Source organism: Phacochoerus africanus, chromosome 3, assembly GCF_016906955.1.
Source record: "Phacochoerus africanus isolate WHEZ1 chromosome 3, ROS_Pafr_v1, whole genome shotgun sequence".
Classification (NCBI taxonomy): domain Eukaryota; kingdom Metazoa; phylum Chordata; class Mammalia; order Artiodactyla; family Suidae; genus Phacochoerus; species Phacochoerus africanus.
The window spans coordinates 81,819,879-81,843,374 of NC_062546.1; the positions used below are offsets into that span (position 1 = coordinate 81,819,879).

At 42.6% G+C, this 23,496-nt stretch overlaps 1 protein-coding gene across 1 annotated transcript in view; it reads left to right on the top strand.

Moving 5' to 3' along the window:
• Window positions 1–23,496, top strand: part of TMEM163 (transmembrane protein 163) — a 275,368-nt gene that overhangs the window by 164,416 nt on the left and 87,456 nt on the right. The window contains exons 3-4 of the mRNA XM_047772066.1: window positions 531–574; window positions 1,855–1,946. Of these exons, the coding sequence (XP_047628022.1) occupies window positions 531–574; window positions 1,855–1,946 (136 nt within the window). The remainder of the gene's footprint in view (window positions 1–530; window positions 575–1,854; window positions 1,947–23,496) is intronic.

Here is a 23,496-nt window from a genome sequence, read left to right on the forward strand (position 1 = left end):
AGATAATTTGTTATTTCTTTCTAAACAGTTTTTTTGAGATCTACACTGGATTTTAAGCTCTGGTGGGCAAGAGGTTTTTTTTTTCCATTCCCGCCAGTGATGGTGTGCAAATATAGTTTACCACCACTAATTACCTGATAATGGGGACAGTTTAGATGGTTACAGTTTCACTTTCAATGTTTAATATGGTTCCCAGCTCTCTATTCCCAGTTGCTAAAGTCTCAAAGTCTCAGCCATTGTTTGATTGACAACTGCTTAAGCGTTTTCATTCTGAAGCTGGCCCTTTAGTGCCTTAGGGCACCCTGGGAAGGGAGGTTGTTGCAGACGAAGCCTGGAATCTTTTCACATCACTCTTTAATTTGTTTAATTCTCAGATTTGACAAGTACAGTTAATTTTTGATTTTATTCTCTCAGAACTTTTCCCTTGATATTTAAAAGTCCGTATCAGATATGTGAATATTCTCACAAATGAGAGAAAAAGTATCCTTGAGGTCTTAAAAGATTCTGAATACTATTTTCTTTCTTTTTAGCTGTCTCCGTAATGAGGTACAGCGCCTCTGCTTTTGGGTTTGCAGTAAGTAACCTGAAATGTACTTTTATGAAGTATTGCTCATTTCTCCCAAGCCCATAGATCTCACATTGGGCTCTTAGTTTAGAGGGTGGTTAGCAGATGAGCAAGAGCAAGGCAAACATACCTTTTATGAAAGGGCCTTTCACTGTGACAGTCGAATAGAACTAAACTGCAGTTGACACTGTACCAGTCTCAGTAATAGATCAGGGCCACCATGTTTTCCATAACTGGACAGGATGTTTTATAGGGTTTTAGCCATAAGTTTGAAAATGGCACACACTGGAGTGAAGCTGTTGCTGGTGTGGGCAGAGGTGTTGGGAGTTAAGACCAGGGATGCTGGTACCAAGATAAGTCAGTCTGTAGCCAGATGAGTGGTCACTTGGCTTCTGAGACTGCTTCCTGCTAGGAGTTGATTAGAGAAAATGGGGATGCTGAAAACTTGGGTAAAGTCCATACATCCTTTTAAGAGGGGCCAGTGCTTGTAACTTTCCAGATGAAAATTGTGCTTTGGGCTTCAGTGACTCATGCAGAGAAGGCTCCTTTCAATAGCACCCCCTGCACCACTCTAGGGCTTTCCACACCCGAGGGTGTGTGTTTCTGTTCCCAAACCCACTTCTTCCCTTTGTTGTGAGAACTTAATGTTTTGAGGCTTGCGGATGCTTTTCAGAATCTTCTGAAAGGTGTGGACTGTCTCCCTAGAAAGATGCATGTGTGCGCACATGCATAGACACGTACACAAACACACTCCCTCCTGCCTTGTCTCACTCACACTCCTCCCTCTTTCCCTCTGTTTCTCTCTCTCTCTGTTATACACTTCCTCATTCAAATAAAAGCATTGACTTTTGTACCCAACTTTAAAGTGTTGGCCAACCCGCAGGAGCCCCTGGGTGACCCCGCCCCGGGCCCAAGTAGAACAGTTCCATTGAGAGCCAGAGCCCAGAGTTCTCAGCCCGAATCTTTTACTTGGGGTAGAATAGTTTCACATGTGTCAGAGCGGTATCATCACTGCCCCCTTCCTCTCCCTGAAGAGCTGGGAGCCGGGGGCCTTGGGAGCAAAGCCCACCATACCACAGAGTGTGGTTTCTCAGACCCTGGGAGCAGGGGAAGGGGCACGGAGTGTTGGGTATCTTGGCTCACAATTCCTAGGAGCCTCCTTGAGGGCAACGTGTGGCAGGCATTTTCTCTGCTCACATGTTCCAGGTGACAACACAGTCGCCTCATGTCTTCACAGTTGTCTCCTGTTAACTCTGAAAAGCCGCTAATGCTGTGTCTCCTTCTCCTAGTTTGATGCCATCCTCGACGTTCTGTCCTCGGCGATTGTGCTGTGGCGTTACAGCAATGCAGCCGCTGTGCACTCTGCCCACAGGGAGTACATGTAAGTGGATTGTTCTCTTCTTCCAGGCTGCAGGACCCTCGTCAATCAAAGCCATGGAATTAGGCTGTCAGCACAGCTCACCCTGCAGCTCTGCTCCCAGTGATGAGAGTAAGGTCCCCAAACTGCCTTTGAAAATGTCTGATGGGGCAGCTCTGAGATGTCCCCCTCCTAGGGTGATCAGAGAGATGGATGTCCCTTTGTAATTCTCCCTGTTCTCTGCTCTTGAGGCTGGAGTGAATGTTTGTGTGTCCGTTTGTCTGTTTGTCCATCATCTATCCATCCTTCTGTCCATCCATCCTCTTTCTCTTTGTGTTACTGGAACCTTTTCCCTTGAATTTTCATGCTTTTTTTCCCCTTTCTTTTTATGTAAGATGAGTTCTTCATTGTAATTTATGGTAGAAGCCTTCGGGGCATTCTAAATTATTCTACTTCTGTTCCTCTCTGATTTAGAGGGTGCTGCCTGTTCTAGTCTCTACATCTTGTGGGTGATGATTTTATCTTTGAGGTACTTGTATTTGTGACTATTATACACCTGTCTTTTCCAATTTCCTTTTTTTTTTTTTTAAATCTCCTTAGTAATTCCCAGATTCCAGAGTCAGATTTGTTGGCTTTGAATCTCAGCTCCACCGCTTGTTGGATTTGAGACTGTGGGGAGCTACATTAACTGCCCTATGCCTTATTTCTGCCTCTGGAAAAAAAGGAGAAAAAGCAGCATGTCCTTATAAGGTTATCGTGATGATTATGTGAGTGAGATAAGAATCATCACAATGTATGATGTAATATAATATTATGTTAAGTACATTAACTTAGAGCAGTGTTTGGCATGTAGTTGAGTAAGCCTTAGTTGTCATCATTATCAATTATTAAGGGAGCTCCCCTGGGGCTGAGCCATCACTGGTCATTAGAACAACAGCTTTACTCCACCTCTGCAGCCTTTGGACAGTCGAATACAAATGAGGAAATGCCCTGTGGTTTGTGATGGTGTCCAGACGAAAACTACTCTTGATGAGGATGCTATTTCACATTCCACCATACAAATGTTGAGTGTCAGGGGACTCAGATGGTAATGGATTTGAGGTTGCATGTACCAAATGGAAAGCTTTTGAAAGATGATGCCGTAAATGATTGGAGAGAGAGCAAGCAAATTTTAGTTTAGTTTTTGGCCTTAGAGCATAAAATCTTCTTTGAAGTGTTTGTTCTTTTTCTGCTGCCCTGCGGCATATGGAGTTTCCCGGCCAGGGATCAGATCTGAGCCTCAGTTTTGACCTCAGCTGCAGATCTTTTAATCCACCATGCCAGGCTGGGGATTGAATCTTCATCTAGGCACTACGGAGACATTGCCGATCCCATTGCACCACAGTGGGAACTCCTCTTTTAAGTGTTAAACGATATTTTAATGTGCATTAGCTCTTTTAACAAATATAATTAAAGTATCAAATCTGTGGTATCATAGGTGATTTTTTAGGATAAGGTTTGGAAATGGACGCCAATTTATTGGTCGAAAAAATTAGGAAACAGTAGTAGTAAATTGATTTTGTAAAAGTTCATGTGATGGTGCCATATCGATCAACGTTGAGTTAACACTGGTCTAACTAAAGGAGCAGTGAGAGCATCTCCCCAGGCTGTTGCCAGCTGGTATTTGAAGAATACTGCGAGAACAATCTGGAGAGTGCTATGTATGCTCACCTTTCAAGAGCTAGTCCCTATCTTGGCAGAAGAGCACCTATTCTTTGGTTCTACAATTGCTGTAGTTGTTATCCAATATGGCAGCCACTAATGACTATCTTAGCATTTATATGTGGCTGGTTCTAACTAAAAGGTGTTATAAGGGTAAAACACATACCAGATTCCAAAGACATAGTAAGAAAAAAGGAATATAAGCATTTTATTAACAATTCAAAACCAGTATGGTTACATGTTGATATAAGACTGTTTTGGATATATTGCCTTAAGTAAACTTAAAATTAATTTTACTTTTGTTTACATTTTCAATATGACTTTTAGAAATTTAAAGTGACACATGTGGCTTTTATATTTCTGTGGGGTCTTAACCCTCAGAAGCAAAAGCTCTTCCCTCTGCTTTTTCTTATTTTATAGTTAATAACCCAGAATTTGATTTGCAGTTCCAGAGGAGTTGAGTTTAGTGTTTCTCAATTTCTCTCTCCTAATTTGCTTTTTTAATCTGATTTCCTTTATGCTAAAATGAGTTTCTTACACATTAGGCACAAAGCCACACATTATGATTTTTGTGTAGTGTTGGGATGGATCTCTGTGGGCATTTGCCAGGTGGCCTGGAGTTTTTCCAACATCAAGATTGATGACAAGAAATGTCATTGGTTTCACTGTTTTTAATGATCCCCAAACAGGTACCCTTAAGACATATATATCTGTGTTAATACACATAACGCAGAAATTCACAGATTGGCTTTGATAATTCCCAGATGCTAGTTCAGCGCGATGATGCCCATGAATTCATTTGGAGATTCTTAAGCTGGGAATTAAAACAACACTCACAATCTTTGTATTGTTGGTTTAAAGTTTTAATATCTGGCTCATCCCATGGAAATTAAAAAGTCAAAATTCACTGCCAGCTGAGAAACTAATGTTTGCGTATTAATGAGCATGAATGAATTATCAGGGTCATAGCTAGAGGAGCCATTGGTTTTCAGTTAGTTGCTGGAGAGTAAGATTAGAGCGAAATAGCAAACTGGGGATATATCTAACTAGTTCTTAGTTAACTCTTCTAATTGTCACTCTTATCTTCAGAGTGAATCTTGAGCTTGGAATTGCCAGTGCGGAAAGGATAGAAACCCTCCTCGGCCTTGCTGCCCGCTGACTTGGTGTTTACTGGGGTGTAGTGGGTGTTTGATGCTCAGAGGGAGAGAATGTGCCTTCAGCACTGCCACAGAGCATAGTCCCAATTGCTTTGTTTTGTTTTACACTTTTTTTTTTTTTTTGGCTGCACCCACAGCACCTGGAAATTCCCGGACTAGGAATAGAACCTGTGCCACAGCAGTGACCCAAGCTGCTTCAGTGACAAAGCCGGATCCTTAATCCCCTATGCCACAAGACACCTCACTACAGTTACTGTTGTGGTAAAAAACATAACAACATGGAGTTCCCGCTGAGGCTCAGCAGGTTAAGAACCCGACCTAGTGGTCCGTGAGGATTTGGGTTTGGTCCCGGGCCTCACTCAGTGGGTTAAGGATCTGGTGCCAACACAAGCTCCAGCAGAGGTTGAAGATATGGCTCAGGTCTGGTGTGGCTGTGGTGTAGGCTTTAGCTTGGGGACTTCCATATGCTGCAGGTGCAGATGTAAAAAGAAAAAAAAAAAGCCATACAGCATTATATTTACAATCTTAAACACTTTAAGTGTATAGTTCAGGAGTGTTAAGTATATTCATGTTGTAGTGAACACAGCTATGTAACTTCTTCATCTTGTAAATTGATACTCTGTAATCATTAAACAACGGCCTATTCCCCTCCCCCCCAGCTCTTGGTAACTACCCTTCTACTTTCCGTCTCTATGGATTTGACTACTCCCTAGGTCCCTCATATAAATGGAATCATACAGTATTTGTCCTTTTGTGACTGGATTTTTTCACTTGGCATAATGTCCTCAAAGTTCACCACATTGTAGCATATGTCAGAATTTCCTTCCTTTTGAAGGCTGAGTAATATTCCATTTTATGTAGAGACCACATTTTGTGTATCCGTTCATCTATTGATAGACACTTGTGTTGTTTTCACCTCAACCATTGTGAATAATGATGCTTTGAACATGGATGTGCAAACATCCATGACCCTGCTTTCAATTCTTTTGGAAGTATATCCCAAAGTGGGATTGCTGGGTCATATGGTAACCCATGTGAGCCATTAACGAGAGTCTTTAATGTTTTGAGGAACCTCCATACTGTTTTCCATAGCAATTGTCCCGTTTTATAATTCCACAAATAGTTATCTATTTGGAAAAGCTCCAAATGAATGTGGTGGGGAATATGTATGTGGGGAAGGTGGACCATCAGGCTTACAGGTGGTCAGGGTTTTCAACAGGTGACTGTGATAGAAGGAAGGGCAAAAGAGTCATTGGTTTGTAAAGGAGGGATTCTAAACAATACACCAGAATATCTTAACTGCTTGAGGAGGGACAGGAGGACCATGCTGAGGTTAATGCATAGGCCTCTTGGATTAGGCTTGCTTTTCTTGGCTGGTGCTGGTGTGGAGCACTGATTTGAGAGTGGGATGCTAAGAGCCAGGATTTCACCAGTGGTTCATTTACTGGTGCGGATTTGGGGTGAGAGTGGGTGGCTGAGGTAGGGTGAGGTTGAAAGGTCAGGGGCATGAAGGAGGCCTGGTGTTGGCTGGATGCTCCACTGGGAGTCAGGGAATGTTTTGCAGAATTCAGGGAGGAAATCAAGGCAGTGAAACAGGTGTTCTTGTCACCAGTGAAGGAAGGAGAGGGGCCAGGAGGTAGGGGGTGACTGCAGAGATGGTAGCGGGTGGTTTAGTCTGAGGGCAACTGGGGGTGGTGTGGGAGAAAGTCAGAGAACTGATGTGGAATTCACCAAAAGGAAGACAGGCTTTGAGAAAGTGGATGAGAGAGGAAGGCAGCCTCCTTGTCAAAGATATGAAAGGCAGCTTCCTCAGGGAACAGCCAGGTTTTATTAGGGCCACAGGGGAGGGAAGAGGCAGAAAAGTCTGGGTATGTGGAGACTGGAGCAGGATGAAAATGTTTGGGAGGGAAGGGAGCAGGCCCACACAGGGGGATGTGGAGTGCAGTTATAAGGATGGGGTGGTGATGGTTGTCCTGGTGATAGTGGATTGCTGTGAGGCCAAGCAAAAGAATGAAGTACTGTTTGTACACTTACATGATGATCTCCGAGGTTCATTAAGCAAAGAAAGCACAGAGTCAAATCGTGTTTACGGTCTTTTCTCATTGGTTTTAACTAGAGAGGTTTGCATCCACACACACGGCTTGGGCATGTGGAGAAATCTTGGCAAGCATACAAAGGAGCCTGGTACCAGGATCGCCTCTGGGAGGGGGTTTGGGGACAGAGAAAGAGGGGAGACAGTTTCTTTATACCCCTTAGACCAGGGCTGTCCAATAGAACTCTCTGTGATGATGGCCATGTTCTCCCTCCGCACTGTCCAGTATGGCTGCCACGAGCCACATGTAGCCATTGAGATCTTGACCTGAGGCCAGCATGACCAGGGAATTAGATTCTTAACTTTATTTAATTTGAATTAATTTAAGTTTGTTTCTTTTCTTTTTTTTTTTAAGAACCACACCTGTGGCATATGGACATTCCCAGGCTAGGGGTCGAATCAGAGCTACAGCAAAGCTGGATCCTTAACCCACTGAATGAGGCCAGGGATTGAACCCACCTCATGGTTCCTAATCAGATTTGTTTCCACTGCGCCATGATGGGAACTCCTTAATATGAATTAATTTAAATTTACATAGACATACGGGTGGCTGGTGGCTACCATTTTGGATAATGCCTCTTTTAGCTAGTATGATTATTTTTATAAAATAGACAAAGTTGTTAATACATCAGAGTCCAGGGAACTTGGAAATGAAAGCTGATGAGGGAGGGAAGGAAGTGCTGGAGGCAGAGGGTGTGGGAGAAATCAGCATAGGAGAAACTTGGCATGGCGAAAGGACACAGGGAATTTCACTCCTGTCTGAGCTGTTCTCAGCCCTGGGGTACCATGTAAGTCCTCAGGAAAGTACCACAGCCTCCCACTGCCATCAGCCGCAGAGGGCCTCAGGATGCTTGCCACCGAAAGTACAGCTGGGCACTCACTGGGGGCCTCTTGACATTTTGCATGTGATCGCGGCACAGGTGGGAGGCCCCGAGAAGGCTCCCTGGTCCCAGCTGTCTGTTTGGGCCACCCGTCAGCTCCCTGAGATGGAGAGGTGGAGGCAGATGGAAGGCTGTGCACGTTTCCAGGCTTCCAATCCTGCCACAGAGAGGCGAAAACACAGCCCAGGAGGTTGTTCTCTTGTTCCAAATGGACCTCCAAATGGCCTTATGCTCAGCAGCATGTGGAGAAGTGGATGCAAGAGTTGTGGGGAGATATTCTTAGAGAGGTGAAGTGCTCTGTGTGTCTTCCTGTGTGGAAAAGGTGGGGCATGCTGCTTCTTACCCAGGCAGGGTATTTCCTTTTCCAATTTGCTGAGCCAAATGCTTGTCTTGAAAGCCACCAGTTGACAGGATGGCTTGATAGTCTCAATTCCTGGTGTCAGTAGCCCCTTTGCTAGTTTTGAAACAGTTACAGAAATTGAACATGAAAACTGATGCAGTCAAAAAAAGAATGGGTTGGTAATTTGCACTTGGTACCTGGTCTAAGTGGACCACAAAGGCAAAGAGTTTTACCAAGACCATATTAAAGTAGAACCTTGTTCCCCCATCTCCCCTTTCTCAGGAGGCAGGCAATCTGGCCCTAAATTGAGGACTCTGGGAAGGCGAATTGCATTTCCCCCACCTTTTGTCTAGTGCTCTCAACTTTACAAGCTCTTGAGTGTGTTTTAGCTTAAGAGAACAAGAATAAATAACTTCAGAGATGCCCTCAATGACTGATGAGAGCTAATGCAGAAGGTAGAGCTTTGATGGCAGGACATGAGCTCATCTCCCTTGAATAGTTTGGATTGAGTCTCTTTATTTTTTTTAGGGCTACGCCTATGGCATATGGAAGTTCCAAGACTAGGGGTAAGATTGCAGCTATAGCTGCTGTCCTACACCACAGCCACAGCAACATCAGAGCCAAGCCACATCTGCAACCTACACCACAGCTCAAAGCAGTGTTGGATCCTTATGATAGAGAGTAAAGCCAGAGACTGAACCTGCATCCTCATGGATGCTAGTAGGGTTTGTTTCTGCTGCACCACAGTGGGAACACCCTGGATTGAGTCTTGCCTGAAGGTAGAAGGGAGTCCCCTTCCACTGTTAGGAAGAGAACATATAAAACCCGCCAGGGCCAGATGATAATGGATTTTGATGGAGTGGGCAGGCTGTATTAGAGAAAGGAATGTAGGCTTGGTCCCAGTAGCAATTCAATTGTGTTTCACCAAAAGACACTGAAGTTCTAACCCCTTGTACTGCAGAATGATACCTTATCAGGAAGTAGGATCTTTGCAGATGTCACCAAGTTAGATGAGGTCCTTGTGAGAAGAGGAGACACACACAGACAGAGGCATTCAAGGAGAAAATGACCATGTGACAATGGGGACAGAATTCAGAGCCATGTATGTATGAGCCAAGGATTATTGGTAAACACTAGCAGCTGGAAGAAATAAGGAAAGATTCTGCCCTGTAGGTTTCAGAGTGAGTGTGGGCCTGCCAACAGCTTGGTTGCAGACTTTGAGACTCCAAAACTGTGAGACAGTAAATTTCTGTTGTGGAAGTTCCCGTTGTGGCTCAGTGCATTACTAAGCCGGCTAGTGTCCTTGAGGATGCAGGTTTAATGCCTGGTCTCGCTCAGCGGGTTAAGGATCCTGCGTTGCCATGAGCTGTGGTGAAGGTCAGAGATGAGGCTCAGATCTGGTGTGCCTGTGGCATAGGCTCTGATTCCACCCCTAGCCTGGGAACTTCCATATGCCACAGGTGCAGCCCTAAAAAGCAAAAAAAAAAAAAGTTGTTTTAAAACCCCCTGGTTGGTGGTGCTTTGTTATAGCAGCCACAGGAAACTGATTCTGTCTCTGAGGATAGTTCTCTATCAGACCTACATTCACTTGCTCTGTGACCTTCAGTGATTTATTAATCTTTTGAAACCTGTTTCTCATGGGTGAAGGTCAGGGGAAGGCCATGGTAGCTACCAAAGGTCACTGAGGTGAGGATTAAACATGATGTTGATGTAACATCAATATGTGCTCCAAAATAGGTCTGATCACTTATTTTCCATCCTTAGGGTTTTGAAAATATTTTTTATTAGTCATCCTGGGATCATTTGGTATTGTCCACTCTGTTTTATTTTGCTTTTCAAAAGTATGAAATAAAAGAATCTGTGAAGAAAGACGGAAAAAAACTCAAATGTATGCTTTGGTATATGTATAAAGTTGCTTTTTTTCTTTTTCCTTTTTTCCCCTTTTTTTCTTTTACGGCCTCACCTTTGGCATGTGGAAGTTCCCGGGCTCTGGGTCAAATCAGAGCTGCCACTGCCCGCCTATGCCATGGCCGCACAAATACCAGATCCAAGCTGTGTCTGTGACCTACACCACACCTTGTGGCAACACCAGATCCTTAACCCATCAAGTGAGGCCACAAATCAAACCTTCATCCTCATGGATACTAGTGAGGTTCTTAACCAGCTGAGCCATAAAAGGAACCCTGAACGTTGCTTTTGACCTTGAGATATGGAGTAGTAGTGTAGTGAGCTGATAAAAGGTTATTCATTGATTTCCAGATTTCATCTCATAGCCCCCCCAAAAAAAATCTGGAGCAAGACTAAGCAATATATGATTATGGTAAAAGGTTGAGGTAATTTGTGATGGCACAAAGAATACAGTAAAATTCACTTATTTTAGGACCTCCTGGAACTAACATTTTGATGTATCACTTTTGTGTGTGTGCACACGCGTGTGCACGTGTGCATGGTTACATGTACATCCTTTTTTAAAAAAACATAAATAGAGATGATCTATGTATACCATTTTGGAAACTGGGTTTTCTACTTACCACCACATTTTGAACATCTTTCCATCTTAGGACAGAGATATGTTATTTTTTGATAGCTCTGTGGTATTTTCTGTATGGATTTAACATAGTTTAAGTAATTCTCTACTGAAGACAGGGTTGTTTTCAATGTCTTGCGGATAAAAACAACCTGAAATAATCATCCTAGTCCTACTATATTTTAATGCTTCCATCTTTAGGATAAATTACTAGAAATCCAGATCCAGTAATATGCTAACTTACAGTTGTGCTGCCTGCTGTCAAGCTGTGCTCCAAAAAGGTCGTCCTGATTGACACCCCAACTGGCAGGGGTGAGGATGTGTGTTTACTCACTTTTGCAAGCACCAAGAGCTATCATTCTTTTTGATCATAGCCATTTGTCCAGGTGGAAAATTGAATCTTCTATGTCAATGTGCATTTACAGAAATGTTAGTTTCCAGCCTAGCTGAGCATATTCTCAGATGTGTTTTTGGCACTTGTATTTCTTTTGGGAAATGGGTTGCCAGAATTTCATATGGGATGAGAAGTCTTTTATTTCCATTTTGGGCCATTTCCCAGACTCTGGCTACTAGAACTTCAGTGTCTAAGGAAGTACAACTCCCTTCCTGCCCTGCCCCCCACCACCCTCAGCACTTTCTTTTTTTTCCCCCCGGTGCCATGGTTTTTCCTTTTAATTACCTGTATTTATATTATGTGTTGGTATGTGTTTATATTTTTCTTGTCCGTCACCCTCACAAGACTTCATATGCACAAAGGCAAGGATGTTCCTTAACTTTCATATTCGTTTTATCCCCAGTCCCTAGAAAAATGCCTGACATTCACTAGCTGCTGATTAAAGAGTTGTACAATGAAAGTCTGAACTATGGAACCCCTTCATCACTATCTTCCATCATGATCTATCCCAAGAGATTGGATATAGTTCCCTCTGCTATATTTCCATCTGTGTTGCTGCCAGTGGCATTATTTCAACTTTTTTATGGCTGAGTAGTATTCCATTGCATATATGTACCACATCTTCTTAATCTATTCATCTGTCAATGGACATTTAGGTTTCCATATTTTGTCTATTGTAAATAATGCTGCAGTGAACACAGGGGTGCATGTATGTTTTTTAATTGTAGTGTTTTCCGGATATGTGCCCAAGAGTGGGATTGCTGGATCATACGGTAGTTCTGTATTTATTTTGATGAGGAACTTCTGTACTCTTTTTTCCATAGTGGTTATACCAGTACCCTTTATTAAGATGATAATAAATATTTACTGAGCACCTGCTCTTTGCCAGGTATGCTGGGCTCTGTATTAAGTAGAGGTATTATTTAGCACCTGGTAGAGAAGGTAAATATTGCTCATGAAATATCATGGCTGGTAAATGAATACAGCTGGGGTTTGAACCCAGGTCTTTTTGCTCAGAAATTTCCTTGTAACTGTTATACAACACTGCTTCTCCAAATGACCATTTGCATGTCTTGGTTTTACCATTTTTTGTCCCCCCAACCCTGGAAATGCCCCTTCCTAGCAATTATCTGCACCCCAAAATTAATTGAAAGGAGTAACAACATGAAATTAAGAACTATAAAATTACCCAACTTGAAATGCAGTCCTGAGCTTCAGTTCTGTGTGAGGTGGGGAGACGGTTGGCAGTTGGCCAGACACAGATCAATTGCACAGCCCACCTTGGGGCAGTCTAAGGGCAGGATGAGTGTTCCCAGGAGCTGGAGGTCACATCCCGGGTCACCTGGCAAATGGCTGCCGTGAGTGAGGGCTCACAGGCCTTGCAAATGAAGATCATCTGTCTTAGCTGCAGTCTGGATTTCTTCCATGCTCTTGGCAACTTTGCTTCCTGTTTTTAGGCCAAGCTGGCAGCTGGGGAGGGCCTGCTGGATCCTGGGCTGAGCACTTTGCCATCAAGGAACAGGAGCCTGGGTTTGGCCACAGCTGTGACCTCTCCTCTGGCAGCTGCTGTAGGAAGGGGTGTTTGCTGAGTGAAGAGCACTCTCTGCCACAGAAAGCTGGGGCCCAGTACTGGGTCCTGGCCTGTTTCACCCTGAGGATGGTCACCCTTTGTCTATTATCCTTCCGTCTTCCACTCTGGGCTGTGGTGTCATAAACCACTGTCTGTACTTGGAGTTGAATGGACTTGGGTCTGGAGCCCTCTCTGAAGTGGGGGCACTTGAGGTAGTTGAGAAGGAGGCCCTTTTCCTTGTGACATCCTTTGCCAGATACTTTCCCTTCCCTGAGGAGTCTGCTTTTCAGAAGAAAACTCTGGGCTTTGTTTCTCCATAGTTGTCTTTGAAGGTTCAGAGTCAGAGTTTTCATAGCATATTTCTCCTTATGTCTCCACACTGTGTCCTGTGTGTTAGCTGTTGCACATTTAAAATTCAGTTTTGCATAGAACTTGCCACTAGGAGTTCCTGCCGTGGCTTAGCAGTAATAAACCTGACTAGTATCCATGAGGAGGTGGGATTGATTCCTGGCCTCGCTCCATGGGTTAAGGATTAGCAATTGTCAGAGTTCCCATCTTGGCTTAGTGGTTAACAAATCCGACTAGGAACCATGAGGTTGCGGGTTTGATCCCTGGCCTTGCTCAGTGGATTAAGGATCTGGCATTGCCGTGAGCTATGGTGTATGTAGGTCACAGACTCGGCTCGGATCCCGCGTTGCTGTGGCTCTGGCTTGACCCCTAGCCTGGGAACCTCCATGTGCCGCAGGACCGGCCCAAGAAATGGCAAAAAGACAAAAAAAAAAAAAAGAAAGAAAGAAAAAGGATTAGCCATTGCCGTGGGCTGTGGTGTATGTCACAGACATGGCTTGGATCTGGCATTGCTGTGGCTGTGGTGCAGGCCAGCAGCTCCAGCTCCAATTTGACCCCTAGCCTGGGAACTTCCATATGCTGCAGATTTGGCCCTAAAAAGCAGGAAAAAAAAAAAAAAGAACTTGCTACTAATCACCAATTAATGCCAAATTGATACTGGTGATAGCTGTTGGTGACTTTCTTCTGGTATTTTCTAAAAAATGCTTTTCAAGGTACATGTGTTATTTTTGTAATCTTATCAAGCCTACCTTTTTCCCTTGGGGGGAACATAAAAAGCAAGGCAGTGTAGGAACAAAGAGCAAAGCTCTCATCTCTCTGTTGATGCTGCCTGCCTGGGCTAATCCGCTGGGAGCTGTTCGGCTTATCCTCCACCAGGCGCATAGACACACAGTCACTTCCCTTATGAAAGGGTACAACACGGTGCATGCAGCCTTCCTTTGGGGTGGGGAGAGTCAATGAAATTGCCTTGATTGGGATTTTGTGGCCTTTTTCTCCCCATCTCCTGCCTTTCTCTAAATGAAGGCACCCTATGAGTTTTTACTCAGCAAGTGTTTTACAAGCATTTCTCTCTGTATGATTCAGTTTATTCATATCACTAAATAGAAGGCACCTAAGAAATACTTGAGTTGTTTTTCTGTGTTTGTTTTATGGGAATAGTTTCTACCTACTTTATAAAATGATTATGAGAAATGAATGAGGTAATGCCGGTAAGTTGCTTGTCGCAATGTTGCTTGTTACAGATAGGGTTATCAGATAAATAGTTTTCTTATTTTTGGCCATCCTCGCAGTACCTGGAAGTTCCTGGGCCAGGGATTGAATCCGAGCCACAACTATAGCAACGCCAGATCCTTTAACCCATTGCCCTGGGCCAAGGATTTAACCTGAGCCTCTGCAGAGACTGGAGCCACTGCAGTTGGATTCTTAACCCACTGTGCTGCAGTGGGAACTCGTGTGCGTTTTTTTAACAGTAGGCTTTCTAGGCAAAATAGAAATAGGTGTTTTTTATTTTTTGTTTTTTTAAATAGCTTTACGGAAGGACACTCACAGATATAGAGAAGAAACTAGTCGTTACCAGTGGGGAGAGGGAAAGGGGCAGTGTATGGGTAGAGGAATAAGAGGTACAAACAATTAGGGGTAAAATAAGCTGCAAGGATATATTGTACAACCCAGGGGTTATAGCCAATATTTCATAACTGTAAATGGAGCATAACCTTTAAAAATTGTGAAGCACTGCATTATACACCTGCAACTTATATAATATGTTGTATAGCAACTACACTTGCATTTAAAATATGGAATAGGGGAGGCGGACTAAGATGACGGAGGAATAAGAGGTTGCACACACCTTCTCCCACAAATACATCAAAAAAACACATCTGCATGTAAGACTACTCACGCAGAACATCAACTGAATGCTGGCACAAGGACTTAAACCTCCAAAAAGGGCAAGAAACTCTTGACATAACTGGGTAGAACAAAAGAAAAAAAAGAGAGAGAAAGGGAATCAGGACAGGACTTGCATTCCCGAGAGGGAGCCGTGAAGGAGTAAAGAAACCCGCCTCCTGGGAAGCCACCTAACTGACGAAAGATGGGCTGAGTCAGTGGGACCTCAAAGTCGTGGAGAAAAATGCAGCAGCTGGACTGAGAACAGCAAAGCAGAGTGAGAGCTGCACAGATATCTGAACCACCGGCCCAAACACTACAGCCTGAGACGTTCGGGCAGGGGCTGGGCACTGAGACTCAGGTTCCAGAGGTCAGTCCTGGGGAGAGAACTGGGGATGGCATGAGGGGCTAAGGAGCAGTGCGCCACAGGCTAAGGAGAGGAACACCATGGCAGAGGGAACCCAGGAGAAGGTCCAGACCCACAGGAAAAGAAAGGTGCCATTATTGGGGAGGGGAGAAGAGGAGGGGCGGGCTGCCATAGGAAACTCCCTGCACTGGAGCGTGGGCATGCCTGCAGGATTAGAGGGCAGGGCGGCTCTGCAGAGGCTACAGGTGGCGAGAAGCCTCTTGCTTGTTTAGGGGAGATTAGGCGCATCTTGTGCAGGCTACTGGTGGCCAGGCACCTATTGTGTGGGCTAAGAGCATAGGGGGGCTAAGTGCAATGTGGTGCCTCTTGCACCATCCACAGGTGGCAGGGACAGACTGCAGCAGTGGTCTCAGAGGACAGAGGGAGGCGTGGCTTGCCACCACTGGGGGCCTGTGAGTGGGCTCCACCAGTGACCCCAGTCACCTCAGGGGTTGCCAAAAAAGAAAAAAAGAGGGCATTGCAACCAAGCACCATATGCTGTTGTTGTCACTCCCCTGGGGACACACCCACCTTGCAGATGCCACTGCCAAATGCTCTGGGTGAACCCCTGTCCCTTCCCAAGACCCTACAACTAGGAGCAACTGGTGCAGCACCTCCTGCGTGGGCTAAGTGGGACAGTGTGCTTCTTGCGTGGTCTGCAGGTGGCGGGGGCAAACCGCCACAGTTATCCCTGATTCCAGAGGTGGGCATGGCCCACTGCCATTGGAGATACCTGAACAAAATCACTTGCAGCTCCATTCACCTAAAAGGTGCCACAGAGGAGGGCACGGTGACCGAACACCACCTGTTGGTGCTCTCACACCTCTAAGAACACACCCTGTTGCTGCTGCCACTGCCAGACGTTCTGGGAAGTACCCACACACCTGATCTCTGTCACTTCCCAGGATCCTGCAACTAGGAACACCCTTTAAAACACCTCATACGTGGGCTAAGTGAGACAGGTTTCTTCATGAATGGTCTACAGGTGGCGGGGGCAAAACACTGCAGTTATCACTGACTCTAGAGATGGTCATGGCCTGCTCCCAGTAGGGGTCCCTGAACAGGCACTACTCGCAGTTCCAATCACCTCAGAGGAGCTCATTACAATCAAACACAAGCTGTTGTTGCTCTTACTCCCCTGGGAATTCACACACCCTGCTCTTGCTACTGCCAAATGTTCTGGTCACCTTGAAGATCTGCTGAGAGCTTATTATCACTTCCCAGGGCCCTGCAACTAGGAGTAGCCTGTGCCACCTTCCTGCAGGTCCTTGCTGGTATTGAGAGCCCAACGACCCGGCACTGACTGCTGGCCCTACCCGTTGCCTCCTTCTCCCTGAAAACACACTGAGCATCCTGAGAACAACAACCTGCTCACACTGAAGAAAGAGATTCAAATATTCAAACTCCCACACCAAAAATAAATAGCACCCCCCCCCCCAAATGCAAAGGGATATTCTTGCATAGAAGTAGCCTTAAAAGACTACAGTTTGGCTTCCCCAAACTCACAGAAAAGGAAAAACACAAGCAAGATGAAGAAGTGCAGAAACCATTCCCAGTTAAAGGAACAGGAGAATTCACCTAAGGCAGACAACAATGAAACAGACCTCTGCAGTCTGACAGACATTGAGTTCAAAAGGGAGGTATTGAAAGTCCTGAAGGAATTAAGAGAGGATATTAACAGTAATGCAGATTCCTTTAGAAAGGACCTAGAAAATATAAGGAGGAGCCAAGAAAAACTAGAAAATTCATTTGCAGAGATACAAACTGAGCTTAAGGCAATAAAGAGCAGAATGAATAATGCATAGGAACGAATTAGTGATGTGGAAGATAAAATAATGGAAATTACCCAGTCAGGACAGCAGACAGAAAACCAAATGAAAAAACATGAAAGCAATACAAGAGACCTATGGGATAATATAAAGCAGGCCAATATATGCATAATAGGAATTCTAGAAGGAAAAGAAGAAGAAAAGGGGATTGAAGATACATTTGAAGAAATTATAGCTGAAAACTTTCCAAATCTAAAGCATACTGATATCAAGATACAGGAAGCACAGAGGGCCCCAAACAAGCGGAACCCAAACAGGCCCACACCAAGACATATTATAATAAAAATGGCAAAAGTTAAAGAGAGGATTCTAAAGGTAGTAAGGGAAAAGCAAAGCATTAATTGTAAGGGAAGCCCCATAAGTCTATCAGCTGATTTCTCTTCAGAAATACTACAGGCCAGAAGGGAGGGGCAAGATATACTTAAAGTGTGGAAAGGGAAAAATTTACAACCTAGAATCCTCTATACAGCAAGAATATCATTTAAATTAGAAGAGGATATAAAGAATTTCTCCAACAAACAAAAGCTGAAAGAGTACAGCAATACTAAACCCATTTTGAAAGAAATACTGAAAGGGCTTCTCTAAATTAAAAAAAAAGAGGGAAAAAAAAGAGAAAAAGAAGAATTAGGGTGGAGAAAACCACTCCTGGAAAGCCAGCACTTAAATAAGCCAGCATACAGATCTAAACATGAAGATGTTAAAAAAAAAAAGACATCAAAATCATACAATGTGGGGAAGGCGAGTAAGAAAATATACATTCTTTTTTTTTTTAATTTTAATGATGTGTCTGAGCCTATATGACTGTCAGGCAAAAGCAAGAAGATATAGGAAGGGCTTAATGTGCTTAAAAAACAGGGCAACCACAAATCAAAACCCAACATTACATTTACAAAAACTGAAAAGAAAAGTACTCAAGCATAAAATAAATGGAAGCCATGCAACCCAAAAAAGAGGAGAAGAAAAGAGAAACATAGAATCAACTGAAAAACAAGGTTTGAAATGGCAATAAATACCTATCTATCAGTAATAAACTTAAATGTCAGTGAACTAAATGCTACAATCAAAAAACATAGAGTGGCGGTTTAGATAAAAATGCAAAAACCTTCAATATGCTGCCTACAAGAAACTCACCTCAGAGCAAATAATACATATAGATTGAAAATGAGGGGATGGGAAAAGATACTTCATGCCAGTGGACAAGACAGGAAAGCAGGAGTTGCAATACTCATATCAGACAAAATAGACTTTAAAACTAAGGCCATAAAGAAAGACAAAGAAGGACGCTATTTAATGGTTAAAGGATCCATTCAAGAAGAGGATATTACAATCGTCAATATATATGCCCCTAATATAGGAGCACCCAGATACCTACAACAAATACTAACAGACATAAAAGGAGAAATCAATGGGAATACAATCATAGTAGGAGATTTTAACACCCCACCTACAACAATGGATAGATGCTCTAGAGAAAAATCAGTAGGGCAACAGAGATCCTAAAGGACACAATACAAAAGTTAAACTTCATTGACCTTTTCAGGACATTACATCCAAAAAAATCAGAATATACATTCTTCTCAAGTGCACATGGAACATTCTCAAGAATTGGTCATATTCTGGGGCACAAAGTTAACCTCAGCAAATTTAGGAGCAAAGAAATTGTTTCAAGTCTCTTCTCGGACCACAATGGCATGAAACTAGAAATCAACCATAGGAAAAGAAGTGAGAAAAAACTGACTACTCGGAGACTAAACAACATGCTACTAAAAAACCAATGGGTCAATGAGGAAATCACGAAGGAAATTAAAAAGTAACTCGAGACAAATGATAATGAAGAGATACATCCACTCAAAATCTATGGGATGCCGCAAAAGCACTGCTCAGAGGGAAATTCATAGCGATACAGGCCTTCCTCAAAAAAAGAAGAAAAATCTCCAGTCAACAACTTAACCCAACACCTAAATGGGAATTAGAAAAAGAAGAACAAACAAAACCTCAAGTCAGCAGAAGGAAGGAAACCATAAAGATCAAAGAGGAAATCAATAAAATAGAGATCGAAAAAACAATTGAAGAAGTCAATAACACCAAGAGCTGGTTCTTTGAAAAGGTAAACAAAATTGACAAACCTGGCTAGACTCACCAAGAACAGGAGAGAAAAAACCCAAATAAACAAAATCAGAAATAAAAAAGAAATCACAGTGGATACTACATAAATACAAAAAACCATGAGAGAAGACTATGAACAATTGTATGCCAACAAATTTGACAACCTGGAAGAAATGGACAACTTTCTAGAGACTTAAAGCCTGCCAAAACTGAATCAAGAAGAAATAGATCAACCGAACAGAACAATCACTAGAAAGGAAATTGAATATGTCATAAAGACACTCCGTACAAACAAAAGTCCAGGACCAGATGGCTTCACAGGTGAATTCTACCAAACATACAAAGAGGAACTTATACCCATCCTCCTTAAACTTTTTCAAAAGGTTGAAGAAGAAACACTCCCAAAGACATTCTATGATGGCATCATTACCCTAATTCCAAAACCAGACAAAGATACCACTAAAAAAGAAAACTATCAGCCAATGTCTTTGATGAACACAAAAATTCTCAACAAAGTTTTAGCCATCTGAATCCAACAACATATCAAATAGATCCTACACCATGTCCAGGTGGAATTCATCCTAGGTACACAAGGATGGTTCAGTATACGCAAATCAATCAATGTCATACACCACATTAACAAAAGAAAAGTCAAAAACCACATGATCATCTCAATAGATGCAGAAAAAGCATTTGACAAAGTCCAACATCCATTCATGATAAAAACTCTTACCAAGGTGGGTGTAGAGGGAACATACCTTAACATAATCAAAGCCATTTTTTGACAAACCCACAGCAAATATAATACTCCATGGAGAAAAGCTGAAAGCCTTTCCACTAAAATCTGAAACAAGACAAGGATGTCCACTCTCACCACTGTTATTCAACGTAGTACTGGATGTCGTAGCCACAGCAATCAGACAAAAGAAATGCATCCAAATAGGAGAGAAGAGGTAAAACTGTCACTGTATGCAGATGACATGATACTATATATAGAAAACCCTAAGGACTCAACCCAAAAACTACTTGAACTGATTAACACATTCAGCAAAGCAGCACGATATAAGGTGAACATTGAGAAATCAGTTGAATTTCTGTATACTAACAATGAAATATTACAAAAGGAATACAAAAATACAGTACCTTTTAAAATTGCACCCCCCAAAAATCAAATGCCTGGGAATACACCCTACCAAGGAGGTAAAGGACTTATATGCCGAGAACTATAAAACATTAATCAAGGAAATTAAAGAAGATGTAAAGAAGTGAAAGATATTCCATGCTACTAGGTTGGAAAAATTAATATTGTAAAAACGGCTGTACTACCCAAAGCAATCTACAGATTCAATGCAATCCCTATCAAATTACCCATGACATTTTTCACACAACTAGAACAAGCAATGCAAAATTGATATGGAACAACAATTGCCAAAGCAATTCTGAGGAACAAAAACCAAGCAGGAGGCATAACTCTCCCAGACTTCAAGAAATATTACAAAGCCACAGTCATCAAGACAGTGTGGTACTGGTACCAAAACAGACAGACAGACCAATGGAACAGAACAGAGAACCCAGAAATAAACCCAGACACCTATGGTCAATTAATCTTTGACAAAGGAGGCAAGAAGATAAAGTGGGAAAAAGACAGTCTTTTCAGCAAGCATTGCTGGGAAACTTGGACAGCTGCATGTAAATCAGTGAAACTAGAACACACCCTCACACCATGCACAAGAATAAACTCAAAATGGCTTAAAAACTTAAATATAAGACAACACACCATCAAACTCCTAGAAGAGAACATAGGCAAAACATTCTCTGACATCAACCTTATGAGTATTTTCTCAGGTTATTCTCCCAAAGCAGCAGAAATCAGAGCAAAAATAAACCAATGGGACCTGAACAAACTGACAAAATGTGGCACAGCAAAGGAAACCAAAAAGAGAACAAAGAGACAACTTACAGAATGGGAGAAAATAGTTTCAAATGATGCAATGGACAAGGGCTTCATCTCTAAAACATACAAACGACTCATACAACTCAACAGCAAAAAAGCCAACAACCCATTTGAAAAATGGGCAAAAGATCTGAATAGATGTTTTTCCAAGGAAGATGTACAGATGGCCAACAAGCACATGAAAAAATGCTGAACATCCCTCATTATTAGAGAAGTGCAGATCAACACTACCACAAGATGCCACCTCATACTAGTCAGAATGGCCATCATTAATAAGTCCACAAATAACAAATGTTGGAAGTGTTGTGGAGAAAAGGGGAACTGTCCTGCACTGTTGGTGGGAATGTAAGCTGGTACAACCACTATGGAGATCAGTATGGAGATACCTTAGAAATCCATACATAGAAGTACCATATGACCCAGCAATCCCACTCTTGGGAATATATCCAGTGAAAACTTTCCTTGAAAAAGACACACGCACCTGCATGTTCATTGCAGCTCTATTCACAATAGCCAAGACATGGAAGCAACCCAAATGTCCATTGACAGATGACTGGTTTAGGAAGAAGTGGTATATATACACAATGGAATACTACTCAGCCATAAAAAAGAATGAAATCATGCCATTTGCAGCAACATGGATGGAACTAGAGACTCTCATCCTGAGTGAAGTCAGTCAGAAAGAGAAAGACATATACCATGTGATATCACTTATATCTGGAGTCTAATATAAGGCACAAACGAACCTTTCCACACAAAAGAAAATTGTGGACTTGGAGAATAGACTGGTTGTCAAGGGGAAGGGGAAGGGATTGGGGTGGTTGGAGAGCTTGGGGTTAATAGATACAAACTATTGCCTTTGGAATGGATTAGCAATGAGATCCTGCTGTGTAGCACTGGGAACTATGTCTAGTCACTTATGATGGAGTATGATAATGTGCGAAAAGAGAATGTATACATGTATGTGTAACTGGGTCACCATGCTGTACAGTAGAAAAAAAACTGTATTAGCCAAACAACTATTAAAAAATAATAAAAAATAAAAAATAAAAATATAAAATAGCCTTATTAAGATATAATGCATGTAGCATACAGTTTATGCACTGAAAGTGTAATGTCAGTGGCTTTTAGTATATTCATAGAGTTACACATCTATACCCCCATCAATTTTAGAACATTTTTGTCACCCCCAAAAGAAGCCCTATTCTCTTTAACTTCAGCCACTTCAAACCCTCCCAATCCCTTTTCCCCACTCTCAGTCCTAGGCAACCACTAATCTCTCTGCCCCTAAAGTTTTGCCCGTCCAGGACCTCTTAGGTAAGTGGGATTATACATGATGTAGTCCTTTTCTTAGCATGTTTTCTTCCTTTACTTAGTCTGTCACTTAGTATGTTTCAACATTCCTCCACATTTTAGCAGGTATCAATATTTCCTTTTTATGGCTATGCAATATTCCATTGTATGAATATGTCACATTTAATTTATCTATCCATCAGTTAATGGACACATGGGGTGTTTTGCTTTGGGGCTATTATTATATGGATAATGCTTCCATGAACATTTCTGTGTGTTTATGTGGAAATGTGTTTTCATGTCGGGGGTTTATACCTAGGAGTGGAATTGCTGTGCTATATGGGAACTCTGTCTAACATTTGAGGAATAGTCAAACTGTTTTCCAAAGTTGCTTTTTTTTGCATTTAGATTTTACATCCCTGCCGGCAATTTATGAGGGATCTATTTTCTCTACTTCTTTCTCAGCCCCTGTTTTTATCTGCCTTTTTGTTTCTAGCCATCTTAGTGGGTGTGAGTAATCCTTGTAGTTTTGTTTCATACTTGAGGTTTCTTGTTTTTTTTTGTTTTTTTTTTTTTTTACTTTTTAGGGCTCCACCAGTGGTACATGGACGTTCCCAGGCTAGGGGTCAAATCAGAGCTACAGCTGCCAGCCTATGCCACAGCAATGCCAGGTCAGAGCCATGACCTAAATAAACCACAGCTCACTGCAACACTGAGCCTTAACCCACTGTGTGAGCCCAGGGATGGAACGGGAACCTCATGGTTTCTAGTTGGATTTGTTTCCACTGCACCAAGATGGGAAAAATTACCCTTCCCCTCCCTCGGTTTACTCTTGGTCTCAATTCCCACAGACCCTTTAGAAGTTGCATTACCCTTGCTAGTAAATTGGCTTGTGTCTGGAGATATCTTCTTGAAGTGGCCGTCCATTCCCCTGGCGATGTCCTCCTAGCCTCCTTTTGGCTCTGCAGGGCCTGGTTTTTGACTTTACATGCTGAGGCTTGGTTTTAATGGCATGAGAACAGGGGGACTCAGATTAATCGAGCTTATAGAACTGACTGGAAAAACAGGATGCCAGTTTATCAGTGGATGCAA